Raw genomic sequence first — 22,910 nt, forward strand, 5'->3', positions numbered from 1 at the left:
TCCTTGCAGTCCAAGGGACTCTCAAGAGTCTTCTCCAACACCACAGTTCAAAAGCATCAATTCTTCAGCGCTCAGCTTTCTTCACAGTCCAACTCTCACATTCATAGATGCTGCTGCTGCTGCTAAGTCGCTTCAGTCGTGTCCAACTCTGTGAGACCACATAGATGGCAGCCCACCAGGCTCTGCCATCCCTGGGATTCTCCAGGCAAGAGTATTGGAGTGGGTTGCCATTGCCTTCTCCCATCCATACATGACTACTGGGAAAATCATTGCCTTGATTAGACGGACCTTTGTTGACAGAATAATGTCTCTGCTTTTTAATATGCTGTCTAGGTTGCTTAGCATGGCATTCAAAGTCCTCATCAGTTCAGTTCAGTCGCTCAGTCATGTCTGACTCTTTGCAACCCCATGGACTGCAGCACACCAGGCCTCCCTGTCCATCGCCAACTCCTGGAGTTTACTCAAACTCATGTCCATTGAGTCGGTGATACCATCCAACCACCTCATCCTCTGTTGTCCCCTTCTCCTCCTGCCTTCAACCTTTCCCAGCATCAGGGTCTTTTCGAATGAATCAGTTCTTCGCATGAGGTGGCCAAAGTATTGGCGTTTTAGCCTCAGCATCAGTGCTTCCAAAGAACACCCAGGACTGATCTCCTTTAGGATGGACTGGTTGGATCTCTTTGCAGTCCAAAGGACTCTCAAGAGTCTTCTCCAACACCAGAGTTCAAAAGCATCAATTCTTCGGCACTCAGCTTTCTTCACAGTCCAACTCTCACATCCATACATGACCACTGGAAAAACCATAGATTTGACTAGACGGACCTCATACAAGGTCCTCATACAACCCCCTTTTAATGCTTGAGTGCTAAGCTTGTTTGAGGGATGGGGATTCATTCCCCTGTCGTGTTCCCGCTCCTGCTTTTCCTCTGTACATGATTCCCTTCCCTCCCTTCTTCTTGTCAGAGTTCTGAATCGTCCTCTTAGAACCAGCTCAAATGTTCCCAACTCTATTGTGACTGTAAGAAATCCAAATCATCATTTGGAATTTAAATACATATAGACTATAAACAAATAATTATTTCATAAGAGGGAAAGAACAAATCGTTACGGAGACTTGATACACTGTGAGAGAAGACTTAATAAGGAGGGAGAGCAATCCTGGCAGGCCTGGATAAGATAAAGGCCTGGAGGAATATGCAAAAAATGATCCATGAATGAAGTCTCAGGTGGGTGGGATCTTGAGTTGATCACCTGGGATTTCCAATTTAGTGTGATGTGCATGAGCATTGTGATGTACACTTTCCACCTTTTGTTGGCTGTCCCAGATTATGCAGCAAACAAAATCCTGACACCTAACTCACATTTCATCTTAGATGGCATGACTTGCAGGTCTCTTAGCCTTTGAAATGTGAGCATTTTGATATTGGCATCAGGTAATTATCTCAGAAGGAAAATAGGGATGTGTCCTGAGGATTTGGGAAAATAACTGTGGCATGAAAATGGCAAACTGGCTGCTGCCCATGTGTAGAAAATAACCTGAAGGACGAAGCTTTCATTTGGCTCCTTCAGAGGTAACACCGACTGGCTACACCAGGCTCTGTTCAGGTTGGAGGCTGAGGTCATCTCATCGCCTCTCTTGTATATGGTGTACAGAGGGGAAGGAAGAGGAGTGAACTAAGAAAGCAGCACGAGTTAGAGGAGACCGTCTGGTAGATTCAGAGCCACTCAATAGTTGAAAAAAAAAACAAACATTTTTCTCCATTATACTGCAAAAATGTGCTTCTAATCTTCCACCTTGTCGTGTTAAAAATCTCACTTTGCTCGATACTCAGAACCAACAGTAGGATTTTTACAGACTGGACCAGAAGGAACCACGGTTTACCCAACTTTAGAGGACCTTTCAACCCCAGCATGTATTTTTGTTCAGGCAAATCCAAACACCTCTGACAAAGAGGCCACAAGATTGCGAGAATAGAACATGTTAGGTGTGGTTTGCACTTGCTCGTGCCCCCTCACTCACAGGGTCTAAAACTCTCACTAACAGACTCATTGCCCTGGTGGGTGAAAAATGCTCTGTAGGTGATGGGACTACTAACCGCAGAGTTATCACCAAAACCCTGAACTCAGCGTTCTAATGGAGGTTTTTGTTTTTATTTTAAATCAGACAAGTTTGCTACTGTCTGTTTACCCTTCCTGATGCTAATTTGTGATGGACAGCCATTGAGGGTCCCATACGTTAAAAACAAAACATAGGAGTTGTGAATTTTTTAGACTGTAAACTTCATGACTTCCTCCAATTGTATTCCTAGTGCTTAAGATGTAACTGATAATATAATAAGAACTTGTCTAATATTTGTTGACCAGATAATAAGATTGGCTATGTGATATTTATAAAATACTCAATACAAAGTGACAAAGTATGCAAATGGAAAGATACAATCATTTGCCTATTAGCAAACAGTAACAAAAAGAAAGCCACACAATACAATTTCAAAATGCAAATATAATAAACGGGTCAAAGAGGATATTTTATATGAATTTTTAAAAGTTGACTTCACCAATATTATTTTGTACTTATGCTCCTCACAACGTAGTAACAAATACACAAAGCAAAAACTTCTAGAAGTTCAAGTGTTGATAAACCCCAATAATAGAAAAGATTGACTCAGTATACCACTTTAAAAATCAATGGGATTTTCTAACAGGTTGCCCTGATTCTTTCTTGACTAACTACACTTCATTTAAAAATCAGAGTAAGCTTTGAAAAACAGAAATCAGTTCATGTCACACCTTTGCCCAAACCTCTCAATGGCTCCTCATCACACTCAGAATAAAACTCAGAATCTTGACAAGGGCCCACAAGATTCTGTACAAGGCAACCCAGGCTCACGTCTTTGATCTCATCACTTTTTTATTTCATGTTCTAGATACATTCTTGTAAAAACTATAATTTGTCTTAAACTGCTAAGTTTGATCCACAGAGTGAATAGTTTTTTCTGATATATTATTGCACATTTTCAACCTTTCATGTACTCTATTTTTACTTTTTTGCAGTGAAACTTTTGAAATTTTATCATGTGTGCTTATCATCTGTGTCTGATTTCCTTTAGTAATTCCTTCTGTGAGCATACCATTGTAGATTTTGTATAGTATTATACAAAACTTTTAATTTTTCATAATAATTGAGCTGGGTATAGAATTCTAAGTTTCTGGATATTGTATTCTAGCGCTGTGAAGATATTACACTCTTATCTCACTTGATACTCTTTTAAATTTGGCTTTCAGTTTTTCTCATTTCTAAGTAGGTAATATATTTGGGCTCTCTTGCTACTTTCAGGATCTTTTCTTCCTCTCTGGTGTCCTATACTTTCTTTTGATTTACTATGCTTGGGGCCTGTATTTCTAGACCTGCCTCTTGAGAAACCTATATGCAGGTCAGGAAGCAACAGTTAGAACTGGACATGGAACAACAGACTGGTTCCAAATAGGAAAAGGAGTGTGTCAAGGCTGTATATTGTCAGCCTGCTTATTTAACTTACATGCAGAGTACATCATGAGAAACGCTGGGCTGGAAGAAGTACAAGCTGGAATCAAGATTGCCAGGAGAAATATCAATAACCTCAGATATGCAGATGACACCACCCTTATGGCAGAAAGTGAAGAGGAACTAAAAAGCCTCTTGATGAAAGTGAAAGTGGAGAGTGAAAAAGTTGGCTTAAAGCTCAACATTCAGAAAACAAAGATCATGGCATCTGGTCCCATCACTTCATGGCAAATAGATGGGGAAACAGTGGAAAGAGTCTCAGACTTTATTTTTGGGGGCTCCAAAATCACTGCAGATGGTGACTGCAGGCATGAAATTAAAAGACGCTTACTGCTTGGAAGGAAAGTTATGACCAACCTAGATAGCATATTCAAAAGCAGAGACATTACTTTGCCAACAAAGGTCCGTCTAGTCAAGGCTATGGTTTTTCCAGTAGTAATGTATGGATGTGAGAGTTGGACTGTGAAGAAAGCTGAGCGCTGAAGAATTGATGATTTTGAACTGTACTATTGGAGAAGACTCTTGAGAGTCCCTTGGACTGCAAGGACATCCAACCAGTCCATTCTGAAGGAGATCAGCCCTGGGATTTCTTTGGAAGGAATGATGCTAAAGCTGAAACTCCAGTACTTTGGCCACCTCATGCAAAGAGTTGACTCATTGGAAAAGACTCTGATGCTGGGAGAGATTGGGGGCAGGAGGAGAAGGGGACGACAGAGGATGAGATGGCTGGATGGCATCAGTGACTCGATGGACGTGAGTTTGAGTGAACTCTGGGAGTTGGTGATGGACAGGGAGGCCTGGTGTGCTGCAACTCATGGGGTCACAAAGAGTCTGACACGACTGAGCAACTGAACTGAACTAAAGGATATATGATGGGCTTCCCAGGTGGTGCTAGTAGCAAAGAACCTGCTTGCTAATGCAGGAGACATAAGAGACTTGAGTTCGATCGTTGGGTTGGGAAGAATCCCCTGAAGGAAGGCATGACAACCCACTCCAGTATTCTTGCTTGGAGAGTCCCGTGGACAGAGGAGCCTGGCAGGCTACAGTTCAAAGTGTCACAAAGAGTCAGGCACAACTGAAGTTACTTACCATGCATGCACGTGGATAAATGACAGGATATATGACAGCCACCAGTTCAGCTGCTGCTCACAGATCTGTTTTATAGTTAAAAAAATTTTTGGTTCCATGTGTATGCGTGCATGCTCAGTTGCTTCAGTCATGTCTGACTCTTTGCGACCCTATGGATTGTAGCCCACTGGGCTCCTCTGTCCATGGGATTCTCCAGGCAAGAATACTGGAGTGGGTTGTTGTGCCCTCCTCCAGAGGATCTTTCTGACTCAGGGGTCAAACCCGCTTCTCCTGCAGTGCAGGCAGATTCTTTACCATTGAGCCACTGGGGAAGCCCTTTTGGTTCTATAACTTGCCTTAATTTGTGATAAATTTATCTATGCATTTAAAATCTGTTACATTTTATCTAGCATTTTTATGTATTTTTAGTGAGACCATTTTTAAGTTTAGCTAGCTAGAAATAGAAGTCAAAATTGGACTAATGAAACATTTAGATTAGATATAAACAAGAGCACTCCATATTAAAGTATATAGAACATTTCTCTCACTCAAAAACATATAGTGTTAAATTCATGTATAAGGAAAAAAAGGTTGGAAATTAAGTATTTGAATAAAGAATTTAGACAAAGAATAAACTAAACTGAAGAAATTAGATGGATATAGAACCAGATTGGTACATGATATATGTCCATTAGGCTTCCCAGGTGGATCAGTGGTAAGAATCCGCCTACCAATGCAAGAAGCACAAGAGGCAAAGGAGATGCAGGTTCAATTCTTGGGTCAGAAATATCACTTGGAGGAGGAAATGGCAACCTACTTCAATATTCTTGCCTGGGAAATCCCATGGACAGAGGAGTCTGGAGGGCTACAGTCCATGGGGTTTAAAAGAGTCACTGGGCGTGACTTAGCAACTATGCATACATGCACGCATGTGTCCATTACAAGTATGGACAAGAATACCAGAATTCTTACTCTACTGGGAGAATGTAAACTTGTATAACTATTTTTGGAAAACAATTTTGGCATGATCCAGTACAATTAAAGATAGACATAACCCAAGATTCATTGTTTCACTCCTAGGTCTATGTCTCAGAGAACTGCATGCACCAAGGGGCACACACAAGGATATTCAGACCACAGTGTCTGAAATAGAAGAAATACAGAAATAACCCAAGTGTCCATCAACAGTAAAATAAATAAGCTATGACATAGTCACACGATGGAATACTCTGTAGCAATGAAAATGAATGAACTACTGCTATATACACCAACATGGGTGAATCTCAGGAATTATGTTGCATGAAGAAAAGTCATGAAGAATAAATATGTGATCCTATTAATGTGAATAGGATAAAAAATATGATCCTATTTAAGTGGTATTTGGTAACTTGCAAACCTATATATCCTCTAAGGATGCCAATATATGGTAAACTGTAACAAAAAGAAAGAGACTGATAAATGCAAAATTTAAATTAGTGATTACTGCGAGTGGGGAGAGAGCAGAGAGGAACTGGGCGTGGGGAAACAGGAGGCTACTAAGATACTGATAGCAACTGAGTATAAAATGTCAAAAGTAGCCTGCTCTACTATCCATCCATATATATATACACACATATGGAATGAGAGAGAGAGCGATGTTAGGAATGATGTTTATCAAATATTAATATGATTATATCTTAGCAGTAGATTTTGTATTATTTCATATTTTCTTTGCATATTTTATATTGCTTCAATTTTTTAAATTATGAATATGCACCATTTTAATTATTTTAAAGTCATTTTATCTGAGGAAAAGAGACAGTAAAAGGTTGCTGGAGGCTAAATGTTTGTGCCTCCCCAATTCATATGCTGTAACCCAACCCCCAAAAGTGATGGTATTTGGAGGTAGAGCCTCTGATAAATGATTAGATCGTAAGGGCAGAGCTCTCTTGAATGGGATTAGCATTCTTTTAAGAGAGAACTTAGAGAGCTTCCTTGTGAGGTTACAGTAAAGCTGAATCAGACACTGAACATGCCAGCACCTTGATCTTGGGCTTCCTGTCCAGAACTGTGAAAAATAAATGTCTTTTATGTAAAATTTACTCAATCAATTGTATTTTGTTATAACATCCAGAACAGACTAAGACCCAGACAGGAAGATGAATAAACAAGAGATTTTCAATAGAAAATTGAAGAACAAAGATCCAATAATCAAACTCCAAGGTGCTAAAAATATGTTAAAAACTCAACGCACAAAAACCTGCACATAAATATTAATATGAGTTTTGTTTATAATTCCCCAACACATATAAACTCACTGTAGTACCTCCATAAAAAGGAATTATCATTCAGCGATTTTAAAAAAGCTACCAAGCTACAAAAAGCCACAGAGGAAATTTAAAACATATTAATAAGTGAGGAAAGTCAATCTGAAATGTCTACATACTATATGATTTCAACTATATGACATTCTGAAAAAGGTGGAACTATAGAGTAAGAAGATTAGTCATTGCCAGGGGCTGGGGCGTGGGGAGGGAGGGAGGAATAAATTGGTGGAGCAGAGGAAATCTTCAGGGCAGTGAAACTGAAATAGCAGATCCAACACATCATGCACTTGCCAAAACCTACAGAACTGTACACCACAGAGAGTAAATGCTAATGCAATCTTGGACTTTAGTAACAATGTACTACAATAGGTTCATCAACTGAAACAAAGTACAGAAAATTGCCAGATAATAAGAGAAAGTAGGGAGAGGCAGGTGGAGAGAGAGCATATACAGAACTCTACTTTTTATTCAATTTTCCTTAAACCTAAAACTGCTCTAAAAAAGAAATTCTATTAGTTTAAAAAATAAGCCCCAAGAACAGAGTGAAGTGTTCTTGAAATATCTGGGCCAGATATTTATTTTTATAAAATCCTAACACAGTCCTTACTACATGTTCTGCAATTTTTTAATGCTCCTAACATCCTCGTGGGGTCGATACCACTGTGATTCCACTCATACTGCTGAGGAAACTGAGGCCAGAGAATGTGATCGTTTTGCCCTGGGCCACACAGCAAGCAAGTCATAGAACCAGGATTCAACCCAATACAGGCCTACCTCCTGACCTTGATCTGAGGCTGCCTCCCCTTAAAAGGACTAAGGTAACCTGGACATCAGTGTTCACTGCTTCCAACTCAGAGATTGCCTTGACTCTTGGTTCAGTGGTTTTGTTTAATTTGTCTTTTATAACAAGCCATCCCAAATTTTTATCAGAAGTAGGTGGGATATAAACGGTAAATTAAAATATTGAAACCGGAGACCTCAGTTGCTCTGACAACCGCTAAAATAAATTTACCTTACACCTGCTTAGTTCCCCTGGGATCATGTTGTTTGATCTTTTATTCTATAAAAGTTAAAACAGATTGCATTTAAAATCCCATAGGATGAAAATGTTCAAACCAGATAAACATAGTGTCAATATTCTTTCAGCAGCAGGTTTTTTGTTTTTTTTTTCTCCTTCATTTTGGGGGAGGGGATCTTGCTTTACCAAAAAGATTTGTCTTAATTGGTGATGTTCTTTATCACTATTTTCTATTGTTTTGAATTAATACAAATATCAATAAGTATAGTTTATAAGTCAAAGTAAAAGCAAGTGGTTTTGTCTATTCAAAATACCCTAATCAATCAAACTATTTTTGGAGTTTCTAGTTTGTAGTAGTTTCTAGTTTGCTTCTAGTACCACACTGGGTACTGGAGGGAAGAGGAAGGTCACAAAAGGATCCCAAATTTTTACTTTCAAAGAGCTTGTGACCTTCTTGGATACATCCCCCACAGACGAGAGGCTGGTTATCTTACGGCCCATGCTCCACAGGGAATGAGAAAAAGGGGTGAAGTACAGGTGAAGGTTCCCTTGCTGCCCTGGGGCCTTCACAGGTCCTCTAGGAATGGCTGGGAGCTGGACTGGAGGAAGAGAGATGGCAGAGCGTTCCTCGCCACCAGATTGTCACGGACAAAGGCTCAGAGTCATTCAAGAGTGAGCTTGCTGTGCTCAGGAACAAGGAGTAGATCTATGGTTCCTAGGGCAGGAATGTGGAGGAGTTTGGGGCAGTTTATTGAAAAGGTGAATAGAGACAAGATGCTGCGAGGTCTGTGACATAAGCAGAGACGTTTGTGCTTGAGCTGAAATGGGACTGGAATTACCACGGGTTCTTGGGCTCCCTCACAATCTTATCCCCACTCAGAAAAATGTTGGGTTGGATACTCACTCTTAAATAAGAAGATCCTACTGTTTTCTCTATCAATAACAAGGTCCATTTTTGAAAGCCTATTTTTTTTTTTTTTGGCCAGGATAAAAGCTCCAGTTTTTCTTATAATCCCAAATAATTATCCTCATTTACATGAAAAGATATAAGAATTTAGAAAAATTAAGTGACTTGCCCAAGGTCACATTTTGAGACTCAGAATTTCCAAAGACTATGAATCACCCATTTTATCCATCTATGTCCCTCTAGCAAAGACCAAGGGTCAGCAAACTTTCCTATAAAGGGCCAGATAAGTGTGCTTAATACAGACACACACACATATACATATGCACACATTTTTAATTTAGGCTGTAGGTCCATACAGTCTTTGTCACAACTACTCAACTGTGCCAGTGCAGTGCAAAGGCAGCCAGAGTCAATACATAACTAATTAAGTAAGCTACATTTCACTAAAATACAGAAATTTGAATTTCCTATAATTTTCATGTCACAAACTTATTTATTTTACTTTTATTTTTTAAACACTTAAAAATGCAAAAACCACTCTTAGTCATGGACCATACAAGCACAGGCAACAGCCACATTTGACTTGTGGCTACCAGTATGCCAAACCCCTGTTTTATGTCCATTGATTAGAACAATAGCAAATGAAGCCAAGATTAAATGTCTTATCTCTGGAAGAGATAGTTTGCTTTACACTGTGAAAAACTCTGTTTTGTTGGTAACAAGTTCATTTCCTACCCCGGCCAAGTCTCTTGCAAATTTGTAGGGGATTACAAAGGCAAAGATAACAGTAAAAGGACAATGAAAAAAAAAATCCAATCCTAACAACAATAAAACATTAACAATTTAAAAAACAGCAATCCAAACAACAATAAAAAATTAATATCTATTTCCCTCTCACAGATGTTAGTAATATCAAGGACATTTCTATTATAGTCTAGGAAAAGTCTTCTAAAAATGCATTCATTGTTAAGTTTGAGGTTCTAAAGATGTATCACTAAGAAATGGTACATGTATATTTCATGTTCTCTAATATGTTGTATAAGCACTTTATAAATATTAGAGCAGTCCGTTCAGAGTTTGCTTCATTAGCATCTCTGCATTTAGGTCAATAATAGCCTGCTCTTAATTCTTTAGATCCTTGTTTCACTTATTCATTCATCTGTTTAATCAATGAATATTACACATCTACCATATGTCCAACTTTGTGGTGGTCACTGGGAATTCAAAACTGAATGTTAAAGTCCTTGCCTTAAGTAACCCACAATTTGAGGGAGAAGAAATGCAGAAGAAACACTAATGTAGAATACAGTAAATGCTACAGTACAGATGAGTTGCAGTTACGGGAACACCTTGGTGAACTTTTGGAATTAACTTTTGGAAAGGGAACCCTGGATGAACTTTTGGAATGGGAAGCTACAGGACACCAAAGAACGTTTTTGAAGGTGAAGTTTGAACCAAATCTGGAAGAAGACATACGACCATAATGCCTCCACCTATGAATGAAAACAATACCAACTCTGATTTGTTACATAGAAGACAAAGGCAAGAAAGGTTTGGAGGGACAGCTATGAAATGAGCATCTTTCAGATCCCTGTCCCAGACTCTCATCAATTTGATCATAACTAGTAAACAGTCACATGCAAATTCACCAACTTTTGAATCTTAAGATGCCCACAAAGGGGAGAGTATGATTTCTCCCCTTTGTGGGCATCTTAAGATTCAAAAGTTGGTGAAAAACAAACGTTGGGTAATGAAATAAAGTTGAGCACAAAAGGTAAAGTCATAAGAGACTTCAGCTTTTTCCCTTTTAAATCTGATACAGAAATACAATAAGACTACATTTTTTTTAATTGAATTTAAGACTTATAAAGACAAATATTTTGAAAAAGTAGAATGCATTCTCACCTGAAGGACTTTCCTAATTCTTTTCAGATTGTGAATTAAAAGTAGGTTTTTCTCTTTGGAAACACGGCCTAACTGTTCATCCAGTTGTATTAACAAGTTTTGAAGAAGAATTGTTGCCATAGTTTCATTGTTAGATGCTGCCTCCCTAAAAAACAAAACTGTTATTACACAGCGGGAAACAACTTATAAAAATGCCTACTTTTTACCATAATCATTTTAAAGTGATAAATATATCCCACAGTGATAAGCATTTAATGGTTTTAAAAATTAAATTGTATACACATGACAGTATATTCAACACCACTAATCATTAAGGAAATGCAAATCAAACCAGGAGATACCACTTCACACCTATTTGGATGGCTATTATCGAAAACACAAGATAAGTTTTGGTGAGGATGTGAAACTGGAACCTCCTTGTATATTGCCAATGGCAGTGGAAAACTGTATAGCCAGTGTAGAAAACAGTATGGAGATTCCTCAAATTATAAAGATAAAATTACATACAATTCCACTTCTGGGTAGATACTCAAAAGAACTGAAGCAGGGACTTGAGTAGATAATTTGTACATCAACATTTAAATCAGCTTTATTCACAATAGCTGAAAGAAGAAATCACTCAAATGTTCATTGAAGGATAAATATAGAAATGCAGTATATGCATACAACAAAATATTATTCAACCTTAAAAAGGAAGGAAATTCTGATACATGCTATATGAATGAACCTTGAAAGAATATGCTACATAAAATGTTGGTCACAAAATAACTAATTTGGTGTGACTACACTTATATGAAGTACCTAGGCTAGTTAAATTAAGAGACAGAAAACAGTGGTTGCCAGGGGCTGGGGTAGAAAGAATGAGGGGTTATTATTTAATGAGTACACAGTTTCAGTTCAGTTTTAAGTTGAAAAAGTTCTGGAGATGGATGGTGGTGATGGATGTGCAACAATGTGAATATGCTTAAGGCCACTAAGCTGAACACCTAACAAATGTTAAAATGGTAAATTTTATGTTATGCATATTTTATCACAATAAAAATTTTAAGAAGACAAAAGCAAAAAAAAAAATTGTACAAGGTGACTGGAGCTTCCAAAAATGTTTGTAAAACATATTAAGAAAAAATGTTTATTTTATTGAGTCTATGGTGGAGAATTGATATAAACAATAGACTTACTTCTTGGCTTTTTAATACTTAGAAAATCACTGGGGGTTGGCTTATAAAAACAAAGCACTAGAACCATAAAGGTTTAATCTACAATGGATGAAACCAGAAAGGACAATGATTCTTCTCCCTTAAGGAAGCTTTCCAAAGCCTCAAAGAAAGTTCTGTACCTGAAAAGAATGTATCTACTGAGTTAAAAGTGGACCATAGAGTAAGTCCATGTGTAAGTCCTCTAGGGAAAATACAATAACATTTGATCCTACCAGTCCTGATTTTCAATCCACTGGGCCAGCAGATGCCGAATTTCCATAGGAAAGTTGTCATCATAGAATTGATCAACTTGCTCCAAAAATTTTATTTCTAACTGTTGGACTTGATTCCACTGAGACATGCTATAAAGAAGAGGAAAAAATAGAACTTAAAAATAATGTTAATTAACAACTATGGTACATGTTTTCTTTTCCTTTTTTTTTTTTTTTTGGATTTCGGACAAAGACAATGTTATCCATTAAGTAACTGGAGAAAAAAAATTTATTTTATAGTCACTCAATTAAAGAAAACAGAAACAAGAAAATGTTTTCAATCCAAAGATAATGCAGTTCTGAGCTTTTTCCTAAGGCATTCCTAAGGAAGGAAAAAGGATTCTTTTTCTACCCTAAGCCATATTTTTCTTTGTTCTAAAAGAAACGCCAGATCCACCTTCTCTAGAAAGCTTTCATTCCCCCTCAAAACCCCTCACATCTGTCTACACAGATATGTGTATTCTCAACAATCTCCTTCCCTAGTCTGTGCTCCCCCTCACTATTAATTAGACTTTGAGCAACTTGAAGGCAAACAACAAACTAAACTATATCTCTTAAGATTCTCTTAAGGCTTTATATGTGCTGCAGCATCAGTCGTTCAGTCTTTCTGACTCTTTGTGACTCCATACACTGTAGACCACCAGTCTCTTCTGTTCATGGAATTCTCCAGGCAGGAATACTGGAGTATGTTGCCATTCTCTTCTCCAGGGGATCTTCCCAAACCAGGAACCGAACCCAGGTCTCCCGCATTTCAGGTGGATTCTTCACGATCTGAGCCACCAGGGACACCTGATGTGAGGACTACCCAATAAAAACTTCTTTTATATAAAACTGCCCAATCCCTTTTTATTCCAGATTTGTCTGGCTTCTAGAATCAGTCATATTCCTAGACTTCTAGTCTCAGTCTTACCTATATGAAGAGTTTCATGTGGGCTTTTCTTTCAGTTCAAAATACCTCTGAACAAAGAAATATTTTCACTTCTCTCTGGAATGATCAACTATTGCTGGGCAAAGCTTTTAAAGTCTACTTGTAATCAGTCTCTGATGTGTATCTGACAGTGGTTAAACCCTCAACATACTGAAGAAGAAACCACTTGATGCAGTTGGCGGTGTGTCATAAAACAAAAGTATGTGTTTCCCCAACATAACCCCATTCTGTCCAATTTAGAAGCTTTAGACGTATTTCTTAACTCAAGGAAATGAATATGACATCTCTCCTTGAAATTACAGTATTTTATTTTTCCCAAAGTCAAATTTTTTATTGTTTTGTCACTAATTCTAGATCAAACAAAGAAACCTTTTATGTGATCAATCACAATGGTGTTTCAACTTACCCTGTAGGTATATTAAGATTTCCTTTTGCTTACAGAACATTATGATGATAAATTTCTCAGGTTTCAAAGGGAGCCATTTCAGGAGTACCTTTTGTATTTAAAGAAGATTAATGCCAATGTTTTGCTAAACGAAAGTAACTGGAAAAAATTTTTTCACTTTCTTATCACTATATTTATACATATAATCCTAGGCAAAAGTGCTCAGTAAGTACTCATTAAGAGAAGAATGAGTGGGTCTCTGGATGCTGTAAATAGCACAGGTGGCTGGTATTATTCTGACTTTAAAATGAAAAGAAAAAAAATCTGAGGGACACATAGGCAAAATGACTTGCCCAAGACACACAGCTCCTAAGGAACAACCTGAGGTCTCCTGACACTACACATGGTTGTCTTTCCTGATGTTGGGTGTATATATATTCCTCTCAAAATTGCAACATGTGTTGCCATGCTACTATCCCCATGGCTCTGCTCTATCAGTTTATTCTAGTGAATGATAAAAGAACAGGTGCTGAGAATAGCATTATAATTGTAACTGCTACTATTGTTCAATCTCTGCTATGATCTGGATGAAAATCTATTTTCTAACTAAGAATTAACTGGACTGAACCCATCCTAAAGTTAGATCACTCCTAGGATCTGAGTCCACCCTCCAGAGAGATGAACACAAGGCTGAACGGGGGAAAGACAGGTTTATAGACTCAGGACACTTTTTTCTGTTGCAGCCTCTAGTAATGCCTTTAAAGGACCTAAAAACACCTTCACTCTCTAAGGGCTAATTGTTCCCATCCCAAGAAAACTACCGAGCATTTCTTTTGAAGACTGAGTGCCTGCCTAGTCTCTTTGAATGCCTGGCCCTAGAAGAAGCCTGATAAACGGGGGTTTTCTCCCACCGCCTGGGGGCTAACGCTGCCGCTTTGGGGTTCTGTGAAAAGGGGGCGACTTACCCTAAAACATCACTGCTCTTATCAAAGCCTCAGTCACTGGCTACCTCCGTCGCGGGCTTCTGGCTGAAACCCAGGCAAGCAATCTAATGCCAGGCATGAGAGTTAAGAGCCGCTGGCTAAGAAAGTGAAGCGGAGGGGCCACACTCGGCGTGGACACACTCCCGCTGCAGCCACAGCGGTCGCACCCACCCAAGTTCACAGTCTCCCGGGCAGAGTGCCCGGGTCTTGCCGCGGAGAGACCCGCGCCACAGCGAACCTTTGAATCATGGAGTCGACCGCTTGTTTCTAAAACTACTCTTCCTCAGCTAGATTACCGTGAAGTAACTGTCAATACAGCACCGGCGCGGCAAAACCTCAGCAGCGTCCTGCAGAACCACGTCCTGGCCCGCCCTCCTCCAGAGAAGCCACGCCAAGGTGCGGTCTGCCTCCTTACCTGGCTCCCTCTGCCCGCGTCCCAGGCGGTGCTCAAGTCCGGGATGGGAATCGCCCAGCGCGGTCCCCCAGGACCTAGCCGCTGACGCCTCCGTCAGAGGGGATTTGCATTTCTCCTCCTACTTGAGGCTTTCCTGTGCGTCAGTGTTAGAACCTCCGGTACTTTACTAGGGTCGTTCCCACCCACTGCCTATTCTAGAAACGCTAAAGAGCAGAAACAGGTTGAAGCCACCACGCGGGGCGCCCTCTCCTCATCCCCATCAATCACTCCAGCCACTCCCTGTGGCCCGAGGGTGTCAGGAAGAAGAGGGTGGGTGGGGGCCACACTCTCTTTTTCTCCCGGTTTCCCCAGACCGAGAGCCCCTGCAGACTTACTTGTGCCGCGCTTAGTCGCTCAGTCCTGTCCGACTCTTTGCGACCCCATCCATGGACTGTAGCCGGCCAGGAGGATTCTCCAGGCAAGAATACTGCAGTGGATTGCCATGCCCTCTTCCAGGGGATCGTCCCAACCCAGGGATCGAACCCAGGTCTCCCTCATTGCCAGCAGATTCTTTACCGACTGAACTATCAGGGAAGCGCAGACTTACTTGCCCCGACCTAAATTCCTGGCTTCCCGGCTTCCTCCCTATAGACTCTACTCACCACGGTGGCAGCCAGCCCCAGGGATGAAAGGAGTGGGTCGCCAGGATGAAAACAGCCAATGGAAGACTTCACTGTGCGCGGATTCTAACAGGGTCTGCTCACCAGCAGACGAACCTCACCCAGCGGCTGGAACCAGCTCCTGCGCAGGTGGACACCTGCCCTTACCAGCCCAGAATCATCCGCCCCTACCCAGTAGCTACGTCTGGTTGCAAGGGGATGTGTTTCTCCCTCTGTGAGGTGGACTGGTTCTAGAACCCCAGAGCTGGAGGGAGTCTTGGCCTCATCTGGTTCTGACTCCTCTTTCCTATCTGGAGAGACACGGGGCCCAAAGAGGTGACCCGAGTTACTCAATGATTTACCTGCGAAGACTGGATAAGAACCTGGGGAGTTCAACTACCTCCTAAGCGCTGTTTTCTTTTCATCTCTGAGCCAGATGTTAACATCCCCTGACATGCAGTAAGAGTTCTACAAACGTTCAGGAAAATAAAGACACAAAAACAAAAATGGACGATAGACTAAAAGAGGTAGAAAGAACGACTCAATCTGTTTATGCACATGCCTGGAGAGATCTGCCAAGGTCAAAGCCCCTTGCTTCACAGCATGGTGCCAGCCAGCATCACAGAGGATTCTCCTCCTCTTTCAGGAGATATCATCATGTGATTAAATTTACCACCCCTCTCCCTCACTTACAAAGAACAAGTCAATCAACCCCAAAGTCAAACATCTAAATTCAAAGTCATCATCTAAATTCATTTGTCAGGTAGAGCTAGTCCTGGTTGCTTGCTCACTGGGCAGTTTCCAGGAACTTATGCTGCTCTGTCCCCACCTGAAGGAAGTGCCTCATCTGGGCTGCTCCAGCAGCCATGGGGCAAAGCCTGGTTTTCTTCAGGGGACACGGACAGTGCCTTATAGGAAAAAGTCCAAATTCTTGGCACTCAAAGTTCTGTTCAACTTGGTCCTAACCTCTTTCAGAAACTTCTCTCCCCCACCCTCCTGGCCCACCCTGAGAGCCCACAATCTGATGTATCAGTCTCCTCTGCTTTCTAGATTATCCTCTCATATTTTAGTACTGATGCTCCCTTCAGCTGCAGTTTCTTCCCCAACTTGTCTACTCACTGAAATCCTCTCCTTCTCAGTGAAGATTTCACCAATGACTCCAACCCTGTAAGCAACTTTTCCCTGCTCTGAATTCTGATCATGTCCAAGCTAATGCTGTCCAAGAGAAATAAAATGCAAGCAACATATGTTCACTTTTCTAGTAGCCATGTTAAAAAAGGAAAAAGCAACAATTAAATTACTTTTAATACTGTAAATAACCCAATACATACAGAATATTAACATTTCAGCATATAATCAGTATAAAAAGTTATTAATGAGAGATAGCATTCCATATACAAAAGATCCCACTATATAGCACAGGGAACTATATTTAATATCATATATATGTATATTATATACAAAACTGATTCACTTTGCTGGGTACCAGGAACTAACACAACATTGTAAATCAACTGTACTTCAATTTTTTAAACTTAAAGAAAAAAGAAGACTGAGAGAAAATACTCCTTACTTCATACGAAATCTTTGAAGTCTGGTGTGTACTTGCCATTTTAGTTAGGAGTCTCCACATTTCAAGTGCTTAATAGCCACATGTGGCTAGTGGCTACCATATTGGACAGTGTAGAACCAGCCCACTCATTTAACACTTTTCACTTCCTGCCTTACAACATTAGTCACACTGGTTTTGTGGGTCTTTATCATCATTATAGTCAACTATTGAGTGACTGCTATAGAAAGCTGAGCGTTTGTTCCCTTCTCTTAAAAACCTCACCTTGGGATACTCCCAGCAGTATTCCAACTGTTTGGTCTCAAGACACCTTTATACTCTTAAAAAAATTGTTGACAACCCCAAAGAACTTTTGTGTATTTCTATTCTGTATTCATTTTTAATTATTGTACTCAAAATTAACTCTGAAAGTTAAAACATCTATTCACTTAAAATTATAGTCATAAACCCACTATGTGCTAAACATTTTAAAATGGAAAACAAGCATATTTTCCAACAGACAGGCAAAATAGAAGATTGGCGTTGATTTACATTTTTAGAAATCTCTTTAATGTCTGATTTGAGAAAAGACAGCCACTTCTACATTTAATTTATTGCAAAATATTGTTTTGCTTAAAGTATCTGGAGAAAATCTGGACTTACATAGATACGTAACTAGAAAAGGGAAGAACATTTTAATCTTTTTCAGATAATGTTGGTATTCTTCTTTGGTACCACACCAAAACTCAACAAGTGGTAATTCCTTAGGAGTTAGTTGTATTGTGGAATGTGAAGCCATATCAGCAAACTTTACATACACTGTTATATTAAAGTCCATTGGTATACCTTGTTTTTTGAATTGAACTCTTAACACACTCAGAATTTTGTAATATCACACATTGTTCAGTTTGGAAAATATTGGTTCACTGAATTATACAACTCTTCCAAATGCTGACACATTTCAACATACAATAACAGAAAATCACAGTAGTTAACATCACCACTGATCTCTTTAGAAAAGTGTTTTAAGTATTGTTGTTTAGTCACTAAGTTGGGTCTGACTCTTTTCAACACCAAGGACTGTAGCCTACCAGCCTGCTCTGTCCATGGGATTTCTTAGGCAAGAATACTGGGGTAGGTTGCCATTTTCTTCTCCAAGGTATCTCCTTGACCCAGGGATCAAGCCCCTGTCTCCTGCATTGGCAGGCAGATTCTTCACTGCTGAGCTACCAGGGAAGCCCCATTTTAAGTATTAGAAAGCTGTTAAATTCGTGATGACAGATACAAGTTTTCCAAACTTGCTTAAAAGCTCCGGTTTTGTTAATGGCAACAAATATTGCCAACTGTTTTCCTTGAAGTGATAACTCACTTTGTTTTCAGGAAAATGTCTTCCAAATACCCAAGTCTTCATAGCCATAGTCAGTCATTTTTTTCAAGTAAAAATGGCCAGGACAGTGCGTGGACAACTTAAAGAATCACATAATTGCTTTTCTTTGAAGTGACCATTGTATATTAGTATGTGTATGTCCCATTTCATCACACAGAATATTAAAGACACATGGATTCAAGATCTGAGATTTAATACAATTAATATGTTTTCCTACTTTTTTGTAAATTCTTAACTCACACTGGCATTTAAAAAATTTTAGGGGTTTCCACGGTGGCCCAGTGGTTAAGAATATTCCTTGCAACACAAGGGACACTGATTTGATCCCTGGTCCAAGAAGATCCCACATGCCACGGAGCAACTAAGCCCATGCACCACAATTACTGAGCCCACAGGCTGCAACCAACTAGAGCCTGTGCTCCACACGAGAGAAGCCGCCACTATGAGAAGCCTACACAGCACAACTGGAGAGTAGCCCCCACTCTCCAAACCTAGAGAAAGCCTGTGCACAGCAACAGAGAGCCAGCGCAGCCAATAAATACATAAGTAAATAAAAACTGAAGTGCGTGGTGGTGAAGGATGCAGTGAATACTAGGATAATTTGGCACCACACCTTGGTTCATTCTAAGGCACCAAGATTACCCATCATGGCTTTGGTGCTATCAGTGTAGATGTCAACAAAGTGAAAAGGCAAACCAGTATTATTATGAAATAGTGCTACCCTGGAGGACAGCCTGAAAAGACCTGGAGGACTACTCCCAGGGGTCCTCAGACAACACTTTCGGAATCCTTGCTCCATGCACCATCTCCTGTCTACTGTAGTCAGTTACCCAGAGTTCTAGATCATGAGGGAATCTCCACTCAAATGAACAGTCTCTTGGTTTCATACATACACTTAAATTCTGGTTCTTTTCCTATTTCACGAACTAAGCCAGGCTTCTAGGAAAGGGTATCCCTATATCCCCCTTGCTTCTCTTTCTTTGAATTAAATCTAAAAAGCTAGGTCCCCAATTTCTTGACACTACACTGGCCTTGGCCTCATCAGCGCCTCGTCAGAAACAAACAAAACAAAAACAGAAAACCTCAAACCAACCTTCCCCAAAACAATTCAAAGCAAATCAAACAAAAGCATTCTAATGTGAAATCCCCATAAAGTTTCCCAAACCCAAAGACCTTCAGAGATTTCTCTCTGCTTTAAATTGTCCCCTAACTGCCCTCTTATAAGCCCTACTGCTGTTTTGTTTTGTTGTCTTTCGTCTCATCTTAAGACGGAAATAACAGATTATAGACTTCCTGAAATATAGATTCTAGTACTCATTTTGCCACTTTCTAGCAGTACAAAGTTGGATTAGCTACCTAACCTCTGAGTTCCAAACTACCCATAAAAATGGCAATACCATAGCCCATACAAAATTGCTGAGAAGATTCAAAGGTCTAATGTCAGGAATGAGATAAGGAAAAATGCTCAGTAGCTGTTGTGAATAGAATAATAAACATAGCCAGATTGTAAGAAACTTTGGAGGTCACTAGGTTAATAAACTCCATTTTCCCTTCCCCCTAGTTGTACAGACAGGGTTTCAAATGGAGATGGGATGAAGACAGGTAAGGTGAGGTAAACAGGTTCACATCTGTAAGTCAGTGGCAGAGAGGATTCAGTCTGTTCTTCTGACTGCTTTTTCCGCTATGCTCAGGAGATCTGTTTGTTTTGGAGGCCGTGAGACAGGAAGAGAAGGGGTGTCACTTTCCCTCCACGGGATACAAGCCACCTCCACCTTCTCCCCAATTCTTATACAAAGAACATAAACATTTGTTTGTTTTGATTTTTGTGGTGGCACCTTACCTCTCTGTCCAAGCTTCCTCTCTTGTGTGTCCCAAGGGAACAGGGGTAGGTTAGCTGATTGGACCAACAGAATACATACACACAGAAAGATACACTGGATTCCAAGGTAGCTAGTATCAAATGAGCGGTACACAGGATTATTGGAACAAGGCAGTCTGGTGTGGGTCTTACCAGCTCATCTGTGTAGGTCACTCAAGCTCAATCAAAAAACAGAGACAATGCCTTGTGCTAAGGGTTTTAGTTAAGTTCAGTCGCTCAGTCATGTCCAACTCTTTGCGACCCCATGGACTGCAGCACGCTGGGCCTCCCTGTCCATCACCGACTCCTGGAGTTTACTCAAACTCATGTCCATTGCATCGGTGATGCCATCCAACCATCTCATCCTCTGTCATCCCCTTCTCCTCCTGCCTTCAGTCTTTCCCAGCATCAGGGTCTTTTCAAACGAGTCAGCTCTTCACATCAGGTATTGGAGTTTCAGCTTCAGCTTCAGTCTTTCCAATGAATATCCAGGACTGATTTCCTTTAGGATGGATCTCCTTGCAGTCCAAGGGACTCTCAAGAGTCTTCTCCAACACCACAGTTCAAAAGCATCAATTCTTCAGCACTCAGCTTTCTTTATAGTCCAATTCTCACATCCATACAAGACTACTACTGAAAAAACCATAGCCTTGACTGGTTGGACCTTTGTTGGCAAAGTAATGTCTCTGCTCTTTAAGATGCTGTTTAGGTTGATCATAACTTTTCTCCCAAGGAGTAAGCATCTTTTAATTTCATAGCTGCAGTCACCATCTATAGTGATTTTGGAGCCCAAAAAAGTAAAGTCTGCCACTGTTTCAACTGTTTCTCCATCTATTTGCCATGAAGTGATGGACCTGGATTGCCATGATCTTTGTTTTCTGATTGTTGGGCTTTAAGCCAACTTTTTCACTCTCCTCTTTCACTTTCATCAAGAGGCTCTTTAGTTCTTCATTTCTGCCATAAGGGTGGTGTCACCTGCATATCTGAAGTTATTGATATTTCTCTGGAAATCTTTATTCCAGCTTGTGCTTCATCCAGCCCAACGTTTCTTATGAGGTATACTCTGCATATAAGTTAAATAAGCACAGTGACAATATACAGCCTTGACGTACTCCTTGTCCTATTTGGAACCAGTCTGTTGTTCCATGTCCAGTTCTAACTGTTGCTTCCTGACCTGCATACAGATTTCTCAGGAGGCAAGTCAGGTGGCCTGGTATTCCCATCTCTTTAATAATTTTCCACAGTGTATTGTGATCCACACAGTCAAAGGCTTTAGCATATTCAATAAAGCAGAAATAGATGTTTTTCTGGAACTCTCTTGCTTTTTTGATAATCCAATGGATGTTGGTAATTTGATCACTGGTTCCTCTGCCTTTTCTAAAACCAGCTTAAACATCTGGAAGTTCATGGTTCACATATTGCTGAAGCCTGGCTAGGAGAATTTTGAGCATTACTTTACTAGCATGTGAGATGAGTGCAACTGTGTGGTAGTTTGAGCATTCTTTGGCATTGCCTTTCTTTGGGATTGGAATCTGAATCTGAATCTGAAAACTGACCTTTTCCAGTCCTGTGGCCACAGCTGAGTTTTCCAAATTTGCTGGCATATTGAGTGCAGCACTTTCACAGCTTCATCTTTTGGATTTGAAAGTTCAATTGGAATTCCATCACCTCTACTAGCTTTGTTTGTAGTGATACTTCCTAAGGCCCACTTGACTTCACACTCCAGGATGTCTGGCTCTAGGTGGGTGATCACACCATTTTGATTATCTGGGTCGTGAAGATCCATTTTGTACAGTTCTTCTGTGTATTCTTGCCACCTCTTTTAATATCTTCTGCTTCTGTTAGGTCCATACCATTTCTGTCCTTTATTGAGCTGTTTCATTGCATGAAATGTTCCCTGCTGCTGCTGCTAAGTCGCTTCAGTCATGTCCAACTCTGTGCGACCCCAGAGACGGCAGCCCACCAGGCTCCCCCATCCCTGGGATTCTCCAAGCAAGAATACTGGAGTGGGTTGCCATTTCCTTCTCCAATGCATGAAAGTGAAAAGTGAAAGTGAAGTCGCTCAGTCGTGTCCAACCCTGGGTATCTCTAATTTTCTTGAAGAGATCTCTAGTCTTTTCCCATTCTATTGTTTTCCTCTGTTTCTTTGCACTGATCACTGAGGTAGGCTTTCTTATCTCTCCTTGCTATTCTTTGTAAGCTAAGGGCTTTGTAACCTAAGGGCTTTGTAAGCTAAGGCCTTGCTACCTACTTAAGTCCAATTCCCAATGACAGTGCTCCCTCTACTGTCCCCTCTAAAACATTGCAAATTATAAATCTGCCTCCCCCCACCTGCTCCATCCCCCTACTCCACCTCACCTCTCACCTCCTTACCACCCCCCCACCACCCCCCACCCTGCAATAGAACTTTTTTTTGGCCACCTGATGCGAGGAACCGACTCATTGAAATAGACCCTGATAAAGGGAAATATAGAAGGTAGAAAGAGAAGGGGACAGCAGAGGATGAGATGATTGGATAGCCTCACCAACTCAATGGACGTGAGTTTGAACC

The 22,910-nt window shown here is 40.3% G+C and overlaps 1 protein-coding gene across 2 annotated transcripts in view; it reads right to left on the reverse strand.

The window, feature by feature from the left end:
• Positions 1 to 15,058, reverse strand: part of STAT4 (signal transducer and activator of transcription 4) — a 105,663-nt gene extending 90,605 nt beyond the window's left edge. For both annotated transcript variants that reach the window (XM_010860838.1, XM_010860837.1), the window contains exons 1-3: positions 14,928 to 15,058; positions 12,178 to 12,306; positions 10,749 to 10,893 (exon numbers count right to left, since the gene is read on the reverse strand). In XM_010860838.1, the coding sequence (XP_010859140.1) occupies positions 10,749 to 10,893; positions 12,178 to 12,305 (273 nt within the window). In that variant the 5' untranslated portion in view covers position 12,306; positions 14,928 to 15,058. The remainder of the gene's footprint in view (positions 1 to 10,748; positions 10,894 to 12,177; positions 12,307 to 14,927) is intronic.
• Between the last annotated feature and the right edge of the window lie 7,852 nt (positions 15,059 to 22,910).

The sequence above is a fragment of the Bison bison genome, unplaced genomic scaffold (genome assembly GCF_000754665.1).
Source record: "Bison bison bison isolate TAMUID 2011002044 unplaced genomic scaffold, Bison_UMD1.0 scf7180017864471, whole genome shotgun sequence".
NCBI classification, from domain to species: domain Eukaryota; kingdom Metazoa; phylum Chordata; class Mammalia; order Artiodactyla; family Bovidae; genus Bison; species Bison bison.